The following is a 20304-nucleotide window of genomic DNA, read 5'->3' as shown; positions in this document are numbered from 1 at the left end:
GCCACTGCAAACAGATTCCCCTTGTTCCTTCTTTCAAAACCCTTTCTGATTTTGAACACCTTCTGCTAAATCTCTCCGTAATGGTCTCTGCTCGAATGGAAACAACCTGACCCTTTCTCGCCCACAACCACCACCCCCCCCCTCCCCACCCCCCCCCACCCCCCCCCCACCCCCCCCCCCCCTCCCCCCCGCCCATGTAACTGAAATCCCTTATCCCTGGCATGATTGCAGGAGAACTTCTACTTGCATTCTCTAAGGCCCTGACTTCTTTCCTAAAATGGGTGGTTCAGAATTGGCATAACATTCCAGCTGGAGCCAAAGCAGTGCTTTGTAAAGTTGAGCACAGCTTCACATTAGCAGTTACAAAAAAGAAGCAGAATTCTATACTGATCAGGCAACTTGTCCTTCCGAATCTAGAGAATAATGTTAAGGAAGGTCAGCACTGTGACTATCCAAATAATCATCTGTTATGCCTGCTGGCCAATGTTCCCCTTTATTTGTTTATTTTTGTCATCTAGTTTTGGACTCCCCTTCAAATGCCAATAAATCCCCTCTGCCTATTGTATCAACCACATTTATTGTTTCCTTAGGGCGCCCCCTCAGTTTTCTCTTCTCTGAAGAAAACAGCTCCAAATTTCTGCAAATTAAAAGGCCTTTAGAAAAGAAAAGGCCGATCTTTGCCGCCTGTGTTACCCCAGCACCCAAAATGAAAATAATCCTTAATGATTTGGAGATCTACTATTTGGTGTAAGACAGGTCAGAGAATCAGAGACGTGGGATAGATTATTTAAACTGTCTTAAGTGTGAACTTTGTGTCAGAGATATGTGTTCAAGACCTTCCCAGTTCAGGACTAAGGAGCTATTGCATTGTCAGAGGCGTGATGATATCTTGGACACGCAGGTGGACATGAAAAATCCAATGCGTCCAATTTTAGCCACCCAACCCGACGGAAACAGGTTTCAAACAGCTTTAAGATAGCAGTGCTGCAATTCACAAACTATTTCTTCTCCGGTTGCACTGGGCTCCACATTTCCTGGGAACTCCACTGGGAGACTAGGCCTTGGCCTGAATCTGTTGGGGACCGCAGTCCTGCCTGGAAATGGCGCAATTCCTGTAGTCAACTGGACGGAACATGCGCACTCTGTCCAGTTATATCAATATGGCGCAGCAGTAAAGCTCCCAAATTGTAGACATAGCTATTTTTTTAGCTGCGATTAGGAAGTGCAGGAATCCTTCTTTGGGCTCCACAACATTACAGTTGATCACTGCCATACAGAGGTCTTCATCACCTTACCCTCCCCCACCACCACCTTCCTGCGGGCCAGTAAGCTCAGCAGTTGGACTTGCTGATATTTGGTTGGCCTGCAGAGGCCACGTCGTGCATGTGTGAAGAGGCTGGTGACATGTTATTGAGGCCAGGCCCCAGAAATGGCTTCTCGCCTTTGGCCAGTGGAAACATATGAACAGGAATAGGCCATTCATTCCTCGAGCCTACTCCAGCATTTAACTAGACCATGGCTGATCCACCTCAACGCCATTTCCCTGCACCAATTCCATATCCTTTGATGTTTTAATATGTAGACAACAATCGATCTCAGTCTTGCACATACTCAATGACTAAGCCTCCACAGCCCTCTAGGGCAGAGAATTCCAAAGATTCACCATCCTCTGAGTGAAGGAATTTCTCCCTTTTTCATCCTAAGTGACCTATCCCTTATTCTGGGAAATGGACAACCATTCCACCCATGCCTGTCGGTTCCACCGCAGCAGTTAAAATCCACTGCAAGTTGCTATTTGGGAAAAAAAATGCTCGCCTGGGCAAAATCCTTCCTCAACCGATGGCTACAAAGCAGATAGTAGGATGGAACTCGACATAAAAAAAACAAAAATTGCTGGAAAATCTCAGCAGGTCTGACAACATCTGTGGAGAGAGAAGCAGAGTTAACGTTTGGAGTCCGTATGACTCTTCTTCAGAGCTGAAGAGAGGTAAAAATGTGATGGGGTTTATACTGTTGAAGAGAGGGAGTGAAGCAGGTGGAGAAAGGTAAGGGATTGGTGGGAGCTCAGGAGAGGTTTGGCAAACATGTCATGGACACAAAACAACAGGAGTGTTGTCTTATGTCCATGACTGATAGTGTTACAGATTAAGGCAGATGATAATAGTAGCATAAAGGTCAGATAGCAGGATTTGCTAATCGCAGAACAAGGGTCAGCTTCTCTGAAAGCAAAATATATGAACAAGTTATAGACTGGCCCTGGGGGGAGGGGGAAGGAAATATATTTCAAATGGAGGACAGAGTTCATGGTCTGAAATTGTTGAACTCAATGTTCAGTCCAGAAGGCTGAAAAGTGCCTAAGCGGAACTCAACTTGTCTAGGACACCAAACGGACGGTATCGCATTTGCACTCGCCCCACAGCCTTTAGCATTGGCTGTAACGCGGCTGTCTATCACACTGTAGCTGCCTGCAAACGTGATATCGGCCGCGCCGCCCGAGAGGGCTTTCGCCCCGCTTCCTGGTTGCTCAGGAACAGTGCACCCTTGCAAAGTGACCCATTTGCCTGTCAAACAGCTCTGGACGCACTCCCAGAGGCAGTGGAGCAGCTTGGGACGCCCCCAGGGCTTGAAGGGAATGAATCTGATCTTCGACGAAAGCAGATCACTCGGAGCTTCTTCGATTGAGAGGCAGGTTTGTTATCACCTTTTTATGCAGCCACCCGAGACCAATTTATACCACATTGAGTTCAAAATCCTCCCTTAAAGGAAGGATAACGTCGTTTGGAGTCATATAACAGCACATCCACTTTGCTTCTGCGCATCAGACTGATTCGAATGGCCAAGATGTGTTCTATTTAGAATGTGATTCCCCAGCCTGCCATTGCAAAGCGAGAAACGGCGGGAAACAAAAAAATAAGTAAATAAATCTCGTTTTATGCAATAAACTGGTTCTCTTCTAAATCGCTGACCAATTATTTTCTTTAACCTTCCCTCAGCACCCGCCCCCCTGACCATGGACCCGAGCACAGCCCATCCCCAGCTCGTTCTGTCCGAGGACCGGACCAGTGTGAAACTCGGAGATAAACTGCGGTCCGCCCCGGATCCCTCTGAAGTGGCCGAACGCGAACTTAGCGTACTGGGCTCCGTAGGATTCACGTCAGGGCGTCACTACTGGGAGGTGAACGTGGGAAACAAAACGTCGTGGGATGTGGGCGTGGTCAAAGACACCTTCCGAAAACGGGGCTCAAGGTCGGCGCAAGATACAGGATACTGGATTGTTGGGATGAAGAATGGAAGCGAGTATTGGGCTTCCACAGCCAATCCCACGCGTATTTCCATAAATGCGAGGCCCAAGAAGATTGGGGTGTACCTGGACTATGAAGGTGGACAGTTGTCCTTCTACAATGCGAGCAACATGTCCACCCTCTTTACTTTCATTGACTCATTTACTGGCAAAATTTATCCTTACTTCGGCCCTGGTTCTAATGAGGACAAGAAAAACACAGATCCTCTAATAATCTCTCAAATCAAAAACCTTTAACAACCATTGTCATTATTTTTACTCCTTAAGGCCGCATTATAGACGCTTTTCACTCAAGTTTTTTTTTTGGTGTAACAATCGCAGTTGTAAATCAGTTTCTATTTGGTGTGGAAGGCTGAGCGCGCTGGTCTCCAGAGCTAAGTTTCAATCTTACTTTTTCTACCACCATGTTAATGAGGTTAATGGACGGACAATTTCCAAACAGCCTCTTACAGATTCTCAAGATACCCTGATTTTTAACCCAGGCAAAGCCCATTCACTTACGCAGAGTTTAAATCGGACTCTCTTCCTCTATCTTCTGTTTATTTTTACCTATGTATCTGTATTGCTTTGTTCCAGTGTTCCTATTATTACACTCTCACTGACACTTCACTCCTGTCTTTCTTCATAATTGTCCAATGTTTCGATGTACCTCCATCTGGATTGTTCTATTCAACTACACCACATTGTTTGACCCCAATATCACTGCTGGTTCCTTTGTGCATATATTGTGCTTTTGTTCTATGATTGTCTCTCGCATTTTAATGCTTTCTTTAGCTTTCTGTGGTGATGGCGTGTTACAGTTCACCCATTTGCTGTGACAACATGCACTTCTGGACATACATCTATGGACAGCGATGTTGGAGGCCCCGACTTTCTTTCCATCACATGGCTGACCAGGAATCGCTCCCACTCTGACCACCTGTCATTGGCAGGTGTTGGAAGGATTGGCAGATTCATATTCAAATTGCTTGGCTGTGTTATGAACGCACTTTTCTAGGGGACTGGAACCCGGAGTTTTAGGCTCAGGGGCAGGGACACTACCCCACTGCGTCACAGGGCCTCCTTCATCTACCTGTGCACTCTCCCAAATGTGCCGTTTCCCTCCATTGAACTCCTAAAGGCTTCCCTTTCCATCAGCGGTTTCACCTAAACCCTGCAGCCCAATAGGGCAAATTTCTGTGACAGCTGAACAACTGTATATATTGCAGCTGGCGCCTGGCGCCCGAACATCTGCGCTTCTGGATAAACTGCTCATGCCTCTGATTTTGTCTCTTCTATCTGCTATAGAAAGTTTGGTGTTTGCCTTCCAGTGTTTGGTGCTATTGGATATGTTTTTTTAAAAAATATTATTATTCTGTGCCACCGAATGTGCTTAATTACTGACGGTAAAATGCGGTTTCTGAAATTACACAGCCAGAAAGTAGCTTTGTGCAGAACTTGACATTATCCTTGCCAAGTTGGTGAACACAAATAGGTGAATAGCAGATACACCAATTTCAGTTCAATTCGAAATTTTAGGAATTCACATCCAGGGCCAATAATTGAGGCCAACAACGTTAAGGTCATTGTCGAAGACATTTTGCAAATTGTCGTTCTGGGTTGTTACAAGAATAGATTTGTCTGAATTTCTCTGGTAGCTACTACGTTCATAAACATATCGGTAAAGATTCCTTTTCTCCAAATTTCACCCGAGAAAGCTAAACATGTTCTTTGTTATAGAGCATGACCATCAAATTATGCCGTGCAGCACTCGGGAAAATACTCAATTGGAAATGTCTGCCCAAATCCTGAACGTGGATGATAGCACAAGGAGCGTTCAGGAGAATTCACAAAACTGCCTGCCTAAGTATTTAACTGGAACGTTATTTCCGTTGTGCACAGATGAGGTAATTGGTGGGAGTGGGGAGGTGGAATTTTAAACTCACTTCCCCATCGTGAAACTACGGCGATGGATCACAGCACTGGTTTTACATTCGATCAGATCTAACTCTCTCTTGAAGCCATTGCGTCTTTATAACGGGGAGGGACAAATATCCATTAGTCAATATGCTCACCCAGGTCAAGGGACCACTTCTTCCGCAAACAAAATTATTCAGGTATTTCAACAGGGTGGATTATCAGTTTGCTAGAAAAGATGGATCAGAGAAAAGCTTTACCATGCAGAAACCAGACGAATTTACACAGGCACAGCGCACTTACTGAGATTCTTATTTCCTTGGACTTTTTTCGAGGGGATTTATGTTTGTAGATAATGCAGATACACGCAATATCAAAAGTCTAGAAAGCCCATAATGCTACAACGAGGTAGTCCTTACGTTCTGTTTATAACTACAATAGCGAGGTCTTAAATCAGCAGGTACTTACTTGATGTTTCAACTCTCGAAATAAGAGAGCAATTTATCATTTAGTTTCATCATAGCTTTAGCTGCTTGTGATTGCACTGAGAACAATAAAAGAAACTCATGATATAACATTATTCAATATAGCTTACGGATATTTCTGGTGTTTTTTTTAATTGGTCATAGAAATGTTTTGTTTTTTACTTGAGATCGAATATTGAAAACGATGAGCTATTTTAATAAATCCACCTAGGAACTCGACTTGCACTGCTCTGTGAGTCGGTCACCAGAAGGTAAAATTAAGATCTCCACCAAAATAAATGGAGGCCTGGAGTTTTTTTTTTAGAAACACAAGAGCCCTTGAGACAAGTAATTGCCTTTTTTTATTGCCTACACATCGTTGACTAGCATTTCTGGGCATTTATTGCCCATCACTAGTTGACCTTGAGAAGGTGATGGTGAGCTACCTTCTTAAACTGCTGCAGTCCATGTGGTGTAGGTACTGTTGTTAGGGAAGGAGTTCCAGGATTTTGACCCAGTGACAGGGAAGGAACAGCGATATATGTCTAGGTGTGTTTCCGGTGCCTAGGTCGATGCCGGGTGATCCATCCGGTTTAATTCCTTTTTTTGTAGGTCTCATCATGGATTTAATACAACTGCATGATTTGCTAGGCCATTGTCAACCACATTGCTGTGGGTCTAGGGGAACAACCTTCTAAGGATGACAGATTTCCTTCCCTGAAAGAACCAGATGGATTTTTCACAACAATCGCTCCATGGTTCGAGATTTAGTAATTGAGTTTAAATTCTACCAGCTGCTGCTGGTGATCTCGTGTCCTTTCTTTCTTCCTTCCTTTCTTCCTTTCTTTCTTCCTTTCTTCCTTTCTTTTTTCTTTCTTTCTCTCTTTTCAAAGTAAGCAAACTTTGGGAAGGTTAACTTATACTTAGAGCGTAGCAGCAGAACACATAGCTGTGTAGGGGCATGGGGACTGCAAAGGATCAGAATGTCCTATGAAATCAAGAACCCTCTAGAATGGCTTTAAAGGTTTATGGCCATGGACATTCATGTGTTCATTACAGCCTTGCACCTGGAGTGATGGGGAACGATACACCACAAGCAGAGCCCTTCCTACTGTTCAAACTACTACATGGGAGTTTACATGAGGGAATGATCCATAGTGGATTGATAGGCCATAATGTAAATCTGTGCTAAATTAGGAATTTGATTATGTCTGCAATCTGCAACAACAGACAGGAAACCACCCTGGAGATTCATTTTTCCTCAGAAGTGCAGAGTGAATTTAGTGTCACTGTGGTTCACTATATAGCACTCCCTCCTCTGATTTAGAAGGTCATACTTTCAAGTTCCACGTAATCTAAGCTGACTCACCCAGTTCAGAGTGGAGCGAGTCATCCACTGTTGGTGGGGGGGAGGGTGGTGGTGGGGGGGGGGTAGGTGCCATATTTCGGCTGAGGGACCGAAACCGAGGTCCCGGCTTTGCGCTCAGGTGGAGGCCAAAGATTCCCGTGGGAATCAGAGCAGAGGAGCTCACCCCAATGTATTAGTGAACTTGCGCCTCTCAACCAATATTGCCAGAAACAGATGATCTGAACCGGCCAGATTGTGGATGAATTTTCGTGCATAATAAGAGAACAGGGTCTACATTTTAGTAGCAAGCATTTGGGAAGGGTGGAGCTCTATGGGACATCCTGGGCTCACGTATGGTGCTCTATAGATGCAAGTCTCACCTTTGTGACATGCCAAGGTAGCTTGAATGAAAGAGAATGTGCATGTAAAAGTAGTGGGATGAATCTCTTCGTGAACTGCCTGCACCTCTGCAAAGAGCTTGATGACTTCAGTGGGCCTGAGGTATTGAGGTAGACAGATCTGAAGCCTCACCAACAGCACAGCTGTGAACTTAACAGCTTGGGTCAAACTATTGGTCAACAATCAAATCCAAAGTTAACATTTAGTAAACCAGAGCCCGTCAAAGGAAATCAATTTGCACAGCTGTACAATAACGGCTAAATCTTTTTGGCTCTAACTGCAGTATGTTGCCTCTCATCGACTTTCAATTAAATATTGGGAAGACTGTTTCCCCAACTACCACTCCACCCGCCTCCCTGGCAACAATTTGACATTAAACCAGTTTAGTCCCCATCTTGGCGTCACATTTGATCCTGAGATGAACTTCCGAACTCATATTCGTGCCATTGCTGAAACTGCCTATTTCCAGTTCCGGAACATTGCTCAACTTTGCCCTGTCTCAGCTCATCTGCTGTCGTATCCATCATCCAAGCCTTTATTGGCTCCAGACTTGACCATTCCAAGGCACTCCTGGCTGGTCCCCACATTCCACCCTCCGTAAACTCGAGGTCACCCAAAATTCTCTCGCCCAAGACTTAAATCATAGTAAGTCCCATTCCCCTGTCGAAACATGACATCCAGTTACGTAGGTCAGATGACCAAAAACTTGGCCACAGAGGCAGATTTTAAGTTAGTCCAGTTCCGCTGTTACCCTTGTGCCCGCTGACTACATTGGCTCCCGGCAAGCAACATCTTGATTTTAAAATTTTCATCCTTGCTTTCCTATCTTTCCATAGCCTTGCCTCCCTGTCCCTACAATCTCCTCCAGCATCACAACCTTCCAACATAACTGCGCTGTTTTAATTTGGGCCTCTCAAACATTCCCAATTATAATTCCTGCACATCAGTGGCCCTGCTTTCAGTTATCTGGGCCGCAAGCTTTGGAATTCTCTATCTTCTCCTTCCCACCTCTTTACTTTGCTTCCCTTCTTTAAGACACTGCTTAAAATCTACCTATTTGACCGAGTTTTTGGTTATCTGACCTGTTATCTCCTTATGTAGCTTGGTGTTATGCTTTGTCTTATAATGCACCAGTGAAGTGCCTTTGGACCTTTCGTTACGTTAAAGGCACGATCGAAATATCAATGTTTATTGTTGTAGTTGACTATGCATCAAAATATCCTGGATAAAAGCCCAGAGCCTTTAGCATGAGAATCTATGCTGACATTCTGGTATAGTACCAGGGGAGTGCTGCATTATCGGAGCTGCTGTCTTTCAGTTGTAAATCAAACCAACCCTGCCTTCCAGCACCCCGCCTCCCCCACCCCTCCCCAACCAAACCCACCCACCCACCCACCCCCCTCCCGCATCCTCACCCCTGCCCTCACATGTAGATGCAATTTCAAAAAAGGGCAAGATAGTTCTCCCCGATGTCCTGGTCAATATGTTACACTCATACAGCAACATATAAACAGATTGTCTGGGCATTGTCACATTGCTGTTTGTGAGAGCTTGCTGGCTTGGTCTCTGCGTTATAATGGGGATTACATTTCACTAAAGTACTTCTTGAGCTGAAAAGTACTTTTGCCGTCCTGAGGTCAAAAAGGCCCCATAGAAATGCATTTTTCCCCTTTTCATGAAAGCCTGTTTAAATCAGTTCACCTCAGGAACTTATGAGTTTGCCAGTTTATGTGATTGATCAATGTTAGGTAAACTTCTAGCAGCAATGTTCACTAATTCCTCAGTTACCCCTCTTTCAACGTCCACTCTCAGGATAGTTTTACATGACTTAATCATTAAATGTTAGTTGGCATAAAAAAAAACACAAGAGAGCAACTAACAAAATCGACAAAGGATGTGCGTGATCTTTTCCCATTCTACTTAATTTTACACTTTACAGAAATTTAAATTAAGTTTGTTTGATATGAACTGAGCAAAACTAACAACACCACAATTCAGTATAGCACAACCATAAATGCATGCGGCAATACAGTGATAAATAAATATGTTATGTGTATCATTGTAAAAGTAAACAAGTAGGTCGTGTTAGTGGAGAAACAACAGCCAGAACGAATTTGAAAATAGCCAGAAAAGACAATTTGCTTTATATCTGAACATCTGAAGCCCGTCTGGAAAAATGATAATGCCCGCTGTGCTGTGGCATGTCCTTTGCATCAAAGGTACTCATGTTCCATAGTCTATAAATGGTGCCCATAGATGAGTTGGCTGAATTCGCTTTCCGTCCAGCTGTTACATTACAGTTAAATTACAAGGACGTCTCACTCCTCTCAATGAACAATGTGTTTCCTTTCCACGAAATAAAAAAAACAATCCATCAGCACATTTATTTATTATCTTCACATTGGCTGGACAACTTTGTTGCTATACGCTTGAAGCAAAAGGTTCCAGGGAGTTGCAATATTATCATTGAACCTTGAGGCTCATAACAATATTCTGATTAAGAGGCAACAACCAGGAGAGAACACATCCGTTTGATTAGCATCACTAGCTCGTTTATTCTGTTCGAGCACCCCGTGTTCTTTCATTTGTGTAGAACATTTTATTCTTGGAAATTTCTCGTTCAGTTTCTCTTTTTACTTAACTCCACTATCAGCTGTGGTCACCGTGCAATTTAGCAAAAAGAAAAAGCTTCTATGGTTTAAGAGGGGACATCCAAACGGTTCGTTAGAGCCCTCTGACATCTCCGCACTCCTCAACTTCTGGCCTCCAGCCAATCTCAGGTTTACATCGACCTAACATTGACGGATTTCTCATCATCCGCCTGGGTCCTAACCCCTGGAATTTCCTCACTAAACATTTCTGCCTCCCTGCCTCTCGTTCTTCCTTTGTGAGGCTCATTAAAGCCTAATTATTTGATCAATCTTTTGGATGCCAATCTCTTTAGGTGGCTGGGTGGCAAATGTTGTTCTGTGCCTGCACCATGACGTCATATTACGTTAAAGGCTCGATATAAACGCATGTTGCTCTTGTTGTTGTTGTTGCCTATCTTGGGAGCCATAGTTGTATACCACAATGCCTAGCGGACAATTGAATTCCATGTTTCCATTGAGTCATATATCACAAGTGGCTGGTGCGGACAGATTCTGATGTTCTCATCTGGTTTGTCCAGCAATGCGGCAGAAACACTAGACATGGATCTTCTCAAACCTGCAATCCCACACAGTTCGAACAGGACAACAAGAAGGAATAGATTTGTTGTGCCTCGGCATTGCAGTTGCATGATTAGGGGCTTAGAAACTGCATGTTTCAGTTTAGATTCCTTGGTTTATTAACTCTTCCTACACTTTGCACCATCCTTTCAATGTGTGCATAGGTAAATCGCCATTTGTTAGCAATGGTTGACTAGGGTTGTCAGTGATCCTGAAGAAAAACCTGTTCTCCACTCTTCGTGGAATCTCTTGTCTTTTTCCTTTCATTGGTGAGAATCCACAATTTCGCAAGCTTGTGGGTGTGTGGGGTGGGGGGGGGCGGTGGTTGGTGGCTGCACACAGCTCTGCAACAGCAAAAAGAAATCGTGAATAAAACAGGATACAAAATTGGTCATAGGCGATGTTGCAAAACGGGCATTATCAAAATTGTCACCCACATGAACCACATGAAGAAACAGGCGACTAAGTAAAGGGGTCTTAAAATAGGATAGAGAGAGGAGCAGAGGATTAGGGGTTGAATTCCATTGGTTCCAGCCTCTAGTCGCTAATGGGGAAACGAAGGGAGTGGAACATGGATAAGATGCCGGATTTAGAGGCATGCAGGATTCTGGGGAGTTTAGATTGTGTGACCTGGTAATCCAGTTTCATGGATGATGGCCGGATGGTTCACTACCACCCATTTTGCACCATCACATAAGAAAAAAGCTGAATGCTGCGGGTGCTGGAAATCTGAAACAAAGAGCCAATCGGGCTCGAAACGTTAACTCTGTCCTTCTCTCTAAAGATGCTGTTATACCTGCTCAGTTTTTCCAGCATTTTCTGTTTTTGCACCATTACATTACGGTTTTCTACCCCTTACCGTTTAGCCCAAGTTCTTAATTCTTTTTTCACATTGGTATAATTTGTCTGTTGAGATAACAGTTTTCTATTTGTGAAAGTCTACAGATGGCCCCTCCAGTCCATCTTCCATAAACTTCAGTTCATCTGAAACTCGGCTGCCAGTATCCTTACTGAAACTATTTACTCCCTTCACCCTTTACCTCTAAGCTCGCCTCCAACATTGACCAATATACTCTAAACACATTGATTTGAACTTTCCATTCTCCGACTTCAAACTTCTCTCTGAACCCACCTGTCCCTACCTCTGAAACCTCCCCCAGCTCTCCAAACCCCCGGGAACTATGCATGCCTCTTAATCCGGCATCTTATCCATGTTCCACTTCCTTCGCTCCCCCATTAGCGACCATGTCTGCAGCCTCCGAGGCTGGAACCAATGGAATTCAACCCTTAATCCTCTGCCCCTCTCTCTATCCTATTTTAAGACCCCCTGTAAAACGCAACTCCTTATTTAGTCGCCTGTTTCTTCATGTGGCTCAGTTTGAAATGTTGTCGAATTATGACCCAGTGAAGCGATTTGTGACACGTTACTTGGTTAAAGATGCTATCTGAAGACAAGATGTTGTTGTGGATTTCGGGTTGTATGTTATTACAATTGAACAGCAGAAACATTATTTGAGACATGGAGGCAAATGATTAATGTAAAGATAAAAGCGGCTTTTCAGCAAGGAACTAGAGCGCATCCGTTTCCTATGAGTTAACAGCAAATATTTTTCAATCAATTAATGCACCCTATCCGTGTTATCAATCTCATTCACTCTGCCCGGTCCTCCTGTAACAAAGGTCCTTTCCTTCCTGAATCCCGCCCATACTTTAGAGCTTTCCCATAGGATTGTCCAGTGGTCCATTGACCAGACTCTTCCCACCAGGGAATGCTTGCACATATCCTATGAGGTAAATGGATATTAATGAAACATCCACTTTTAAAAGATTGTGGAAATAGGTAGGACTATGACAAATAGACTGGACTATGACATCTATGGGTTTTCTGGACGAACTCTCCAAAGTCTGAAATACTCAAAATGTTGAGGGCAATTTTAACTTGGACTTCAATCAAGGGAAGGAAAACCGTGCGTGGTGCATCAAGGATAACTATTTCCACATCCAATTAAAACAATTTTGTGATATGGGCTCACAGCACAGGAGGTGGGCTTTATCTCAGGAACAGTACCGAAAACCACTACTTGCAGAACATACCCGCCATGCTTGACAAAGATCTGATATGAAAATGCCTGCAGCCTTTGTACCTGCTGAATTCCGATATAAATTCCAAAAGGTATTACAACTTTATCAATGCACAGGTATACAATGTGCTACTCAAGACGCAATAAATATGAATGATAAAGAAGAGCAGAGACTTAGAGGTTATCAAACACTTACCAATGAAAATGGGAAACGGAAAAAGGCGGGCCAATCAAATTGCTTAGTATTTCGTCATGTTTCCTCACTGACGCTGGAGGTAATCGTCTGGTCTCATGGAGACAAGTGAATTTGCAGAATCCACAAGGAAAGTATTAAACTTAATTGCAGAATTTAGCTACAACAGTTTGAGAAGGCGGCTCGCCACCACCTTCTGAAGGACAATTAGAGATGGGCAATAAATGTTCGCCTATCCAGGAACCTTTAAGTTCCAAGAGCGGATTTTTCAAATATGTTACCTTGTGTCCCCGAGTATCTTTAACAGTGTTTTTCTCGTTGTGGGAACTTACATTTTCATGAAGATTGATGCGCTGGTGCAAACATAAGAAAAAGAGGATGGTGGAGAAAGACAGCTGCTCAGTTAGTACCTGTGAATAGAAGATAATGTCAATATTTCCCGATTAAGCTCATGGCTTTTCCTATGGGAAATGTTGTGTCAATTAAATAGAGAGACGCAAGTGGACAGCAGACTGTTGAGATGGTGCTGGTCTTCAGCGGCAAAAGGAAAGAAGAGGTATAAAACAGGCGGCCAAATTCACTATCGCCTGATTTTCCTTACGGTCCAAGACCAATTTTAGCCCCTTATAGTCCCCGTGTGCTCCAATGTTCCCGCACTGAAGGTCGCAGTGGGCAAAATGCTCACAATTAATCACTTAGACTCTCTGCAAGTGCCCAGTACACGACACATCCAGGAAATAAATGCATGGTTCTCTCCTTTCTGGCTCTAATGAAATAGTAACTTTCACTTTTACTGCCAACCCAAAATCGGGTGGTAACGGTTCGTCGCCATGTGTGCACACGGCCAATTATTGTCTTCTATGAGCTTCAGTGAAGAATAACATCGGCCACAGTGCAACAAGAGAGGTTGGACACCATCCTGCTCGTTCCTGGCTAGGCCAGCTATGTTAAAATTAACTCAAGGTATAAGATAAATGTTTAAATGTTACCCGACAGAAGAACGATGCTGCAAGTTAGTCTAGAAAAATGACTTGTTTTTTTATGAAACAATATTCACGGATTCATCAAGTGTGCAGAGTGGTGGACGGAACACACCTACGCGCTTGCCTCGGTACCTAGTTTTGAATGTTCCAGAGACCAGTCAGGAAACACGCACATCACCATATTCGCACTATTTTCCTCGTACATTTTCTCCCATTTTGTTTTTGCTTTCCGACCCGGCGATAACACGGGAATTGCTGACAAGTCATTACAGAAACTGCAATTTTGAAAATGCACTGGGAAAGTGGGCGGAAAAGCAACACCACTTTAACACCCGGATGGCAATAACAAACCCTACCCCAATGGGTTTAGGGAAGACTTAATCTGATTACTATCGATCGAAATATGCTTTAGGGAGCTTCTATATCAGCCATTCAGCAGGAGATCACCAAAATCCCTTTTTTTTTAAATTACATCTTAGATTTTAGGGAGAAGATTCCCTCCATCCCTGCCTCTGGTTCACAGTGCCCAGACCTCAATCTGGCGGGTCGGCTTTCAAATTGACAGAGATTCCCGGTTTTGAATTCTATTATAACCAGCTGCAGAAGAGTCAAGAGGGTGTATCGATTGGGCGGCCAACACGCAACGCCAATTGTGCTCTGGGCGGTAAGTTTAAAATCTTCTCTTAAGACTTCAGAACATTGGAGGCTAAAGCTCGAGTGCAATACTGAAGGCAGTGCTGTTTAGCGAAGGTGATCTGCATTGGACAGCGACTCATCGGCCCGATCTTCAGGTGATTCGGTGGTTTTAAAATGCAATGGCATTATGCGCAACGAACTAGGCAGCCAATGGGATTGAATATCAGGTGAGGTGTGGAAATGGGTGGCCGAAGCGATCGCATCATTGGCCAAACACGTTTCAACTCCCGCTTCCCTTGACATAAATGGAAACAGAATCCTGACGATTTCACGAATGCTCCCTCCTGCGGTGACTTTTTTTCATTCATTCACGGGGTGTGGGCTTCGCTGGCTGGGCCAGCATTTATTGCCCATCCCTAATTGCCCTTGAGAAGGTGGTGATGAGCTGCCTTCTTGAAAAGCTGCAGTCCGTGTGGTGTAGGTACACCCGCAGTGCTGTTAGGAAGAGAGTTCCAGGAATTTGACCCAGTGACGGCGATATATTTTCCAAGTCAGGATGGTGCGTGACTTGGAGGGGAACTTCCAGATGGCCGTGTTCCCATCTATCTGCAACCCAGGTCCTTCTGGATGGTAGTGGTCGTGGGTTTGGAAGGCGCTGTCTAAGGAGCCCTGGCGAATTTCTACAATTCCTGCAAAGGTTAATTTCACATCGCAACACTTATCCAATGCAATCAGTTGAAATGAAGCTAAATTATCGTTTTCATTCTCATAGGCTTTTTATTTAAACGTTTCTGTTACAAATATCATAAATTGTACATCATTCAATCACAAAGAAAATTCAAACACCAGTCCAAAAGGCTGAAGGTGCAACAGTTACGCCTTCAGTGAGGGTCGGCATCGGGCCAACTGCAGAGTGATGCTGATTTACAGGATATGAAGGCTCAAAGACATTCAGTACAACAGTTAACATTACTGATAGAAGCCTGACTCTGGAGAAATATTAGCGAATTTTCCCAACAGAGCATGGCCACAAGCACCATATGGTGGGTTACTAAACTACTCAAACCAGCCACAACCCGAAATAAAAACATAAAATGCTGAATCAGAGCTGAACAAGAGTCATACAGACTCGAAACGTTAACTCTGTTTCTCTCTCCACAGCTGCTGCCAGACCTGCCGAGTTTTTCCAGCATTTTCTGTTTTTATTTCAGATTTCCAGTATCCGGAGTATTTTGCTTTTATCAGTCATAACTCGACTTGCTCATCCAAGCCCGAGTTCAGACTCCTGATTCCTTTCTGGTGCCTGCTGCTAGAAAGTGCATGTGTGAGGAGAAAGTTGGGATTTGCCATTTTTTGCCCCTACTTCTCAAAGCCAGTCAAATGCCGATAATGAATTGCCGTATGTCCAAAGTACTCCAGTACAAATTTGCCTGACTGGACAGAATGTGGAGATACCGGAACAAGTGCAGCGGTTCAATAAGGCCCCCCACCTTTCACAAGGGCAAGTAGAGATAGGCAATAAATGCTGCCCTAGCCAGCCTCGTCCACCTCCCTTGAACGAATATATTTTTAAGTTCCTGCGGCCTGTGCTATTGGATCAATTGAGCAGGGAACCTGTCCAGCTCCCAGGCTGTTCATTAACATAAAAAGAAAATCGTGCAAGTCACATCGGTTTGTGCTTTTTCCAGTATTGATGGTGGTGCTCAGTGGAGCCAATGACACCTGAGGAGTAACAGGAAAATCTTCCCTGCCCCCACCACCCCAACCGCCACGAGGAACAGGGAAATTCACGAGTTAATCATGGAATGGGAGATGTCAAATTGGATTTTTCATAGGCTCATAGAGGATACTTACAACACAGAGGGAGGTCATTCGGCGCATCGGGTCCATTCTGGCACTCCGTAGAGCAAACCAGTCATCACCGCCACCACAACCCCCTCCCCCAGCCCCTATCCCCATAGCCCTGAAAGTGCATGTCCTGTAAGTGTCCCTCCAACTTCCCTTTAAAACCATTGATCATCTTCGCTTACACCATCCTCGTAGGCAGCGAATTCCAGGGCATTACCCCTTGCTGCTTAAAAAAACTAGCTCACGTTCCAGAACCTTAAATCTGTGTCCCCTAGTCGTCGTCTCACCTGCTATCGCAAACAGCTTGTCCCTTGTCTACCTTCTCCAGATTTGGAAAAGTTGATTAAAACTCCCCTTAGTATTCTGGTTCCAGGAAATCAGCCTCAGCCTAGCCTTGCAACCAAACGACCACCCTTACCCACCTACCCCCTTACCACCACCACTCCCCCCCCCCCACCCAACCCCCCACCCCCCAACCCCCTTCCCCCGCACCATCTATTCCTGGAATCATTCTGGTAAATCTCTTATCCATCCAGTCAAGGGCACTTGCGTCCTTCCTAAATTGTTGTAAATCTGGATGCAACACTCTAGTTCTGGCCCAACCAAAGCTCTGTACAAGTTTAGCATAACTACCAAGCTCTTTTTATTTTTAATTTATTCTTTCGTGGGTCGTGGACAGCAATGGCAAGGCCAGCATTTGCTGCCCATGCTTACGTGCCCTTGAACTGAGTGGCTTGCTAGGCCATATCAGAGTCAACCACATTGCTGTGGGTCTGGAGTCACATGTCGGCCAGACCAGGTAAGGGCGGCAGATTCCCTTCCCAAAAGTACATTAGTGAACCAGATGGGGTTTTTACGACAATTGACAACGGTCCCAGGGCACTAAAATAGGTGACTGGATTACTAGTCCAGTGGCCTTATCACTACTCCTAGTGCTTCATCGCCTCTGCTGATGAAGCCAAAACTCTCTACTAACCGCTTTGTCACTATGCCCTGCCATCGGTACAATCCTCCTTACAGGCCCTGTCTCCAGAAAAGCGATTGAACCCGCCTGAACAACAGTCCAACTGCATTATAAAGGGAGTGGAGATACGGGCCGCAGAGCCACGCCGAAGAATGCTTGTCCTCACTGAAATGACATTCCGAAGCCGCTATGGCCTCGCCTACCCAACTGGTGTTGCCCATTGCTCAGGGGATACATGCAACCATTGACTCAGTGAATCAGAATATGGAGCCTGGTGCAGTCACAGTGCCAACCCAGGAGCGTGACGTTATGTTGCAGTTAGGCACTGATTAGGAACCAATCTACAATTCAAAATATAGGTCGCTCAGAAAGAAAAAACGGCAACATATTTAAGTAACAAAGATAATCTGGCCTTAAGAAAGACAAATCTTGGTAAAAACAAAATAAAAATCATATTATTCCTCGTGACACCTGACTGGGAGGATTCTGAGGGGTTCTGCGTTTTCTCCGTCGTCATTGATACCGGGACTGAAGTAAGGGAAGAGTCTCTCGCTGAAAGTGTCAATGAAAGTGTAGAGATGGGACATGTTGTCCACGTTGTAAAACGATACCTGCCCGCCCTCATAGTCCAGGTACACCCCGATGGCTCTAGGCTTCTTAGGCACGTTCAAGCGCGTTCGAGGCACGGTGGTCGCCTTGTACTCGTTCCCATTTCTCAGCCACACAATCCAGTAGCCGGATTCCGGTGTCGCTGTGGTGTGGCCCTTCCGGCTGATGGACTCCTTGACCACGCCCAAATCCCACTCAGTTTTGGAGCCCACTTGGACCTCCCAGTAGTGCTTCCCGGAGGTGAACGCCTCGGAGCCCAGGACACAGACGCAGGTGTCGAACCTCTCTGGGTTGTCCTTGACCTCCTGCTTCACGTCTCCATAGGTCACGACGGTCAGGTCTTCGGACAGGAGGAGTCGGGGGTGAGCAGTGTTCGCATTCAGAGTCAGATAGGTTGGAACTGACAAGGGAAACAAAAAAAGAGGGAAACAAACGCACCATCAGAAAAGGGGTCATTTGAAAGAATGTCATCAATTCTAGGACAGTTTCTAGAATGCTGCATGCGGCGATTTAACGTTATAATTTGATGACGGCTCTTGAAGGAACCTCGGCGCTTTAGGACCCGAGATATTGGAGTGAAAAATCCCGCCAAGACAAGTTCGAAAAACTACATAGATCCTTGCTATCTATTACATTAGATTATATCGATATATAATTTATTACATTTTCTTTTATTCTCTTCGGTGCTATTTTTAAAGGAGCGTTTCCTTGGCGTGTCTTCGCTCGCATCAGTTCGGGAAGTAGGGCTACTGGCTGGTTCAGAGCAGCCTGCATATTTATAATCTATAGAATAACGGAGCAAGAAATTAAAAATAATCATTTTTATTGCAAAGTGTAATTCACGTTTCATGTTAACATTAGCGGCTTAAACGCAACTTCTCCCCTGTGGCTCCAAATCCGGGCTTCTTTTGAAAGCTGAGTTCATCTGAGCTCGCACAGTGCGAGGTAAAACGGTGGACCGGAGTCAGACCGCCAAGTGTGCCTCCCGAAAGGAACTGTGCTTTCAAACTCGTGCTCAGAGTTTACTGCTTGGAGCATGCGCCGAGCTCACAACCTCTTAATCCAATTGAATTGTGGGCCGGGGCGCTAGCTCCCTGCCGGAAGGGTTTTCTTGTAAAATCTCAAGGATCGCTCGAGCACATATAAAATACGCTTGGTACCGGGGTTGGAGTTATATAGACAACGTGAAAGGAGCAGGCTCCATGCCGGAGAGTCGTAACGTCTTTCAATGCATTCCCTTGGGGCAGTCAATGGTGGATGTGGCCATCTGGTTAGGCAATTAAAGGCTGCAATATTGGGATCTAGGGCCTCGGCATAACTTGGAAATCTTCGTGAAATTCATTACCTACGCAAAGCTCCCCAGGTGAAGCACAGAGTTGGAAAAATGTATTTGCATGAATGTCACTCACTAATGCAAGGGTTGGAAGCCTTAGGCATTCCGTACATCAGTTAAGGTGGATAAAAAGAGACACATAGTTCACATTATTCTACAAGGGGAGCATCAACCTTACTGTGGGTCTGAGTGACTGATATTTTAAAGCTTCTATCACCAATAGCTGGTTCAGGTTTTGGCAGCTGTCGGCAGGCTGACACCCACCAAAGCAGCTGGAAGTCAAGTGAGAGATGTGTAAACATATTGGGAACATTTCTTATCTCTTCTTCGGGAAGAACTAACTGGTGCTGGTGAACCCCTGATTGGCCATTTGGTGCCCCAGTCAAGTTACCATTCCCCACCAACGAATCCACGGACTTTCCCCTAATCACACCAAGTCCACACAAGCGCTATTTCAGTCGGGGTCTCTTGATAGCAAGACGGCTGCGGCCTAATTTTCTATCTCCACCTCCCAGCGCCATTGCAGTTAATCGCAGCGTCCTACCGCCTCCCAAATTGAGCTAAGGGCGTATCCAGCCTGGGACGGCGTGGGTTAATATCGCACATGTTTGATAAAAGAATCGAGCGTGTTAAAATTGGAGCCCTATTGGCTGATGTGGCTGAAGACGTTTCAACAAGAGGACTCGGAGGGACCAAGGAGTCTAACATTGTACTGCCACCCAATTCCGAATCCAGCGGCCTGAGCAACGGGCGAGCTGGCCGATAGCGCCAGTTTTCGGCTGCGGCCAAATCTGAAAGTTCATCCATAGGAATCAAGGGAAGAATTTCCACCTGCTTCCCAAAGGGAAAAGAGTTAGAATCCCCATGTGTTCTCCTGGTGCCGCCTTCCGGTCATCTGGTGGCCTCGCGGCACATCGCTTGCTGTTAAACCAACACAGCCTTGGAAGTAAAACCAATTTTTTTTTTGGATCAGACGCGGTCGGCTGCATTTTACTTTCATTTAGTGCCCGTTTACAGGCAGTTTAGGGGTGAAATGGAAC

The 20304-nt window shown here is 45.0% G+C and overlaps 1 protein-coding gene across 1 annotated transcript in view; it reads right to left on the bottom strand.

Annotated features, from left to right (window-relative positions):
* LOC121291302 overlaps positions 1 to 20304 on the bottom strand; it is a 197120-nt gene that overhangs the window by 53239 nt on the left and 123577 nt on the right. The window contains exons 12-17 of the mRNA XM_041212375.1: positions 18595 to 18714; positions 17781 to 18331; positions 13173 to 13301; positions 11477 to 11523; positions 7390 to 7577; positions 5666 to 5679 (exon numbers count right to left, since the gene is read on the bottom strand). Of these exons, the coding sequence (XP_041068309.1) occupies positions 5666 to 5679; positions 7390 to 7577; positions 11477 to 11523; positions 13173 to 13301; positions 17781 to 18331; positions 18595 to 18714 (1049 nt within the window). The remainder of the gene's footprint in view (positions 1 to 5665; positions 5680 to 7389; positions 7578 to 11476; positions 11524 to 13172; positions 13302 to 17780; positions 18332 to 18594; positions 18715 to 20304) is intronic.

This window comes from Carcharodon carcharias, chromosome 19 (assembly GCF_017639515.1).
Source record: "Carcharodon carcharias isolate sCarCar2 chromosome 19, sCarCar2.pri, whole genome shotgun sequence".
Classification (NCBI taxonomy): Eukaryota; Metazoa; Chordata; class Chondrichthyes; order Lamniformes; family Lamnidae; genus Carcharodon; species Carcharodon carcharias.
This window is presented reverse-complemented; position numbering and strand designations above follow the sequence as displayed.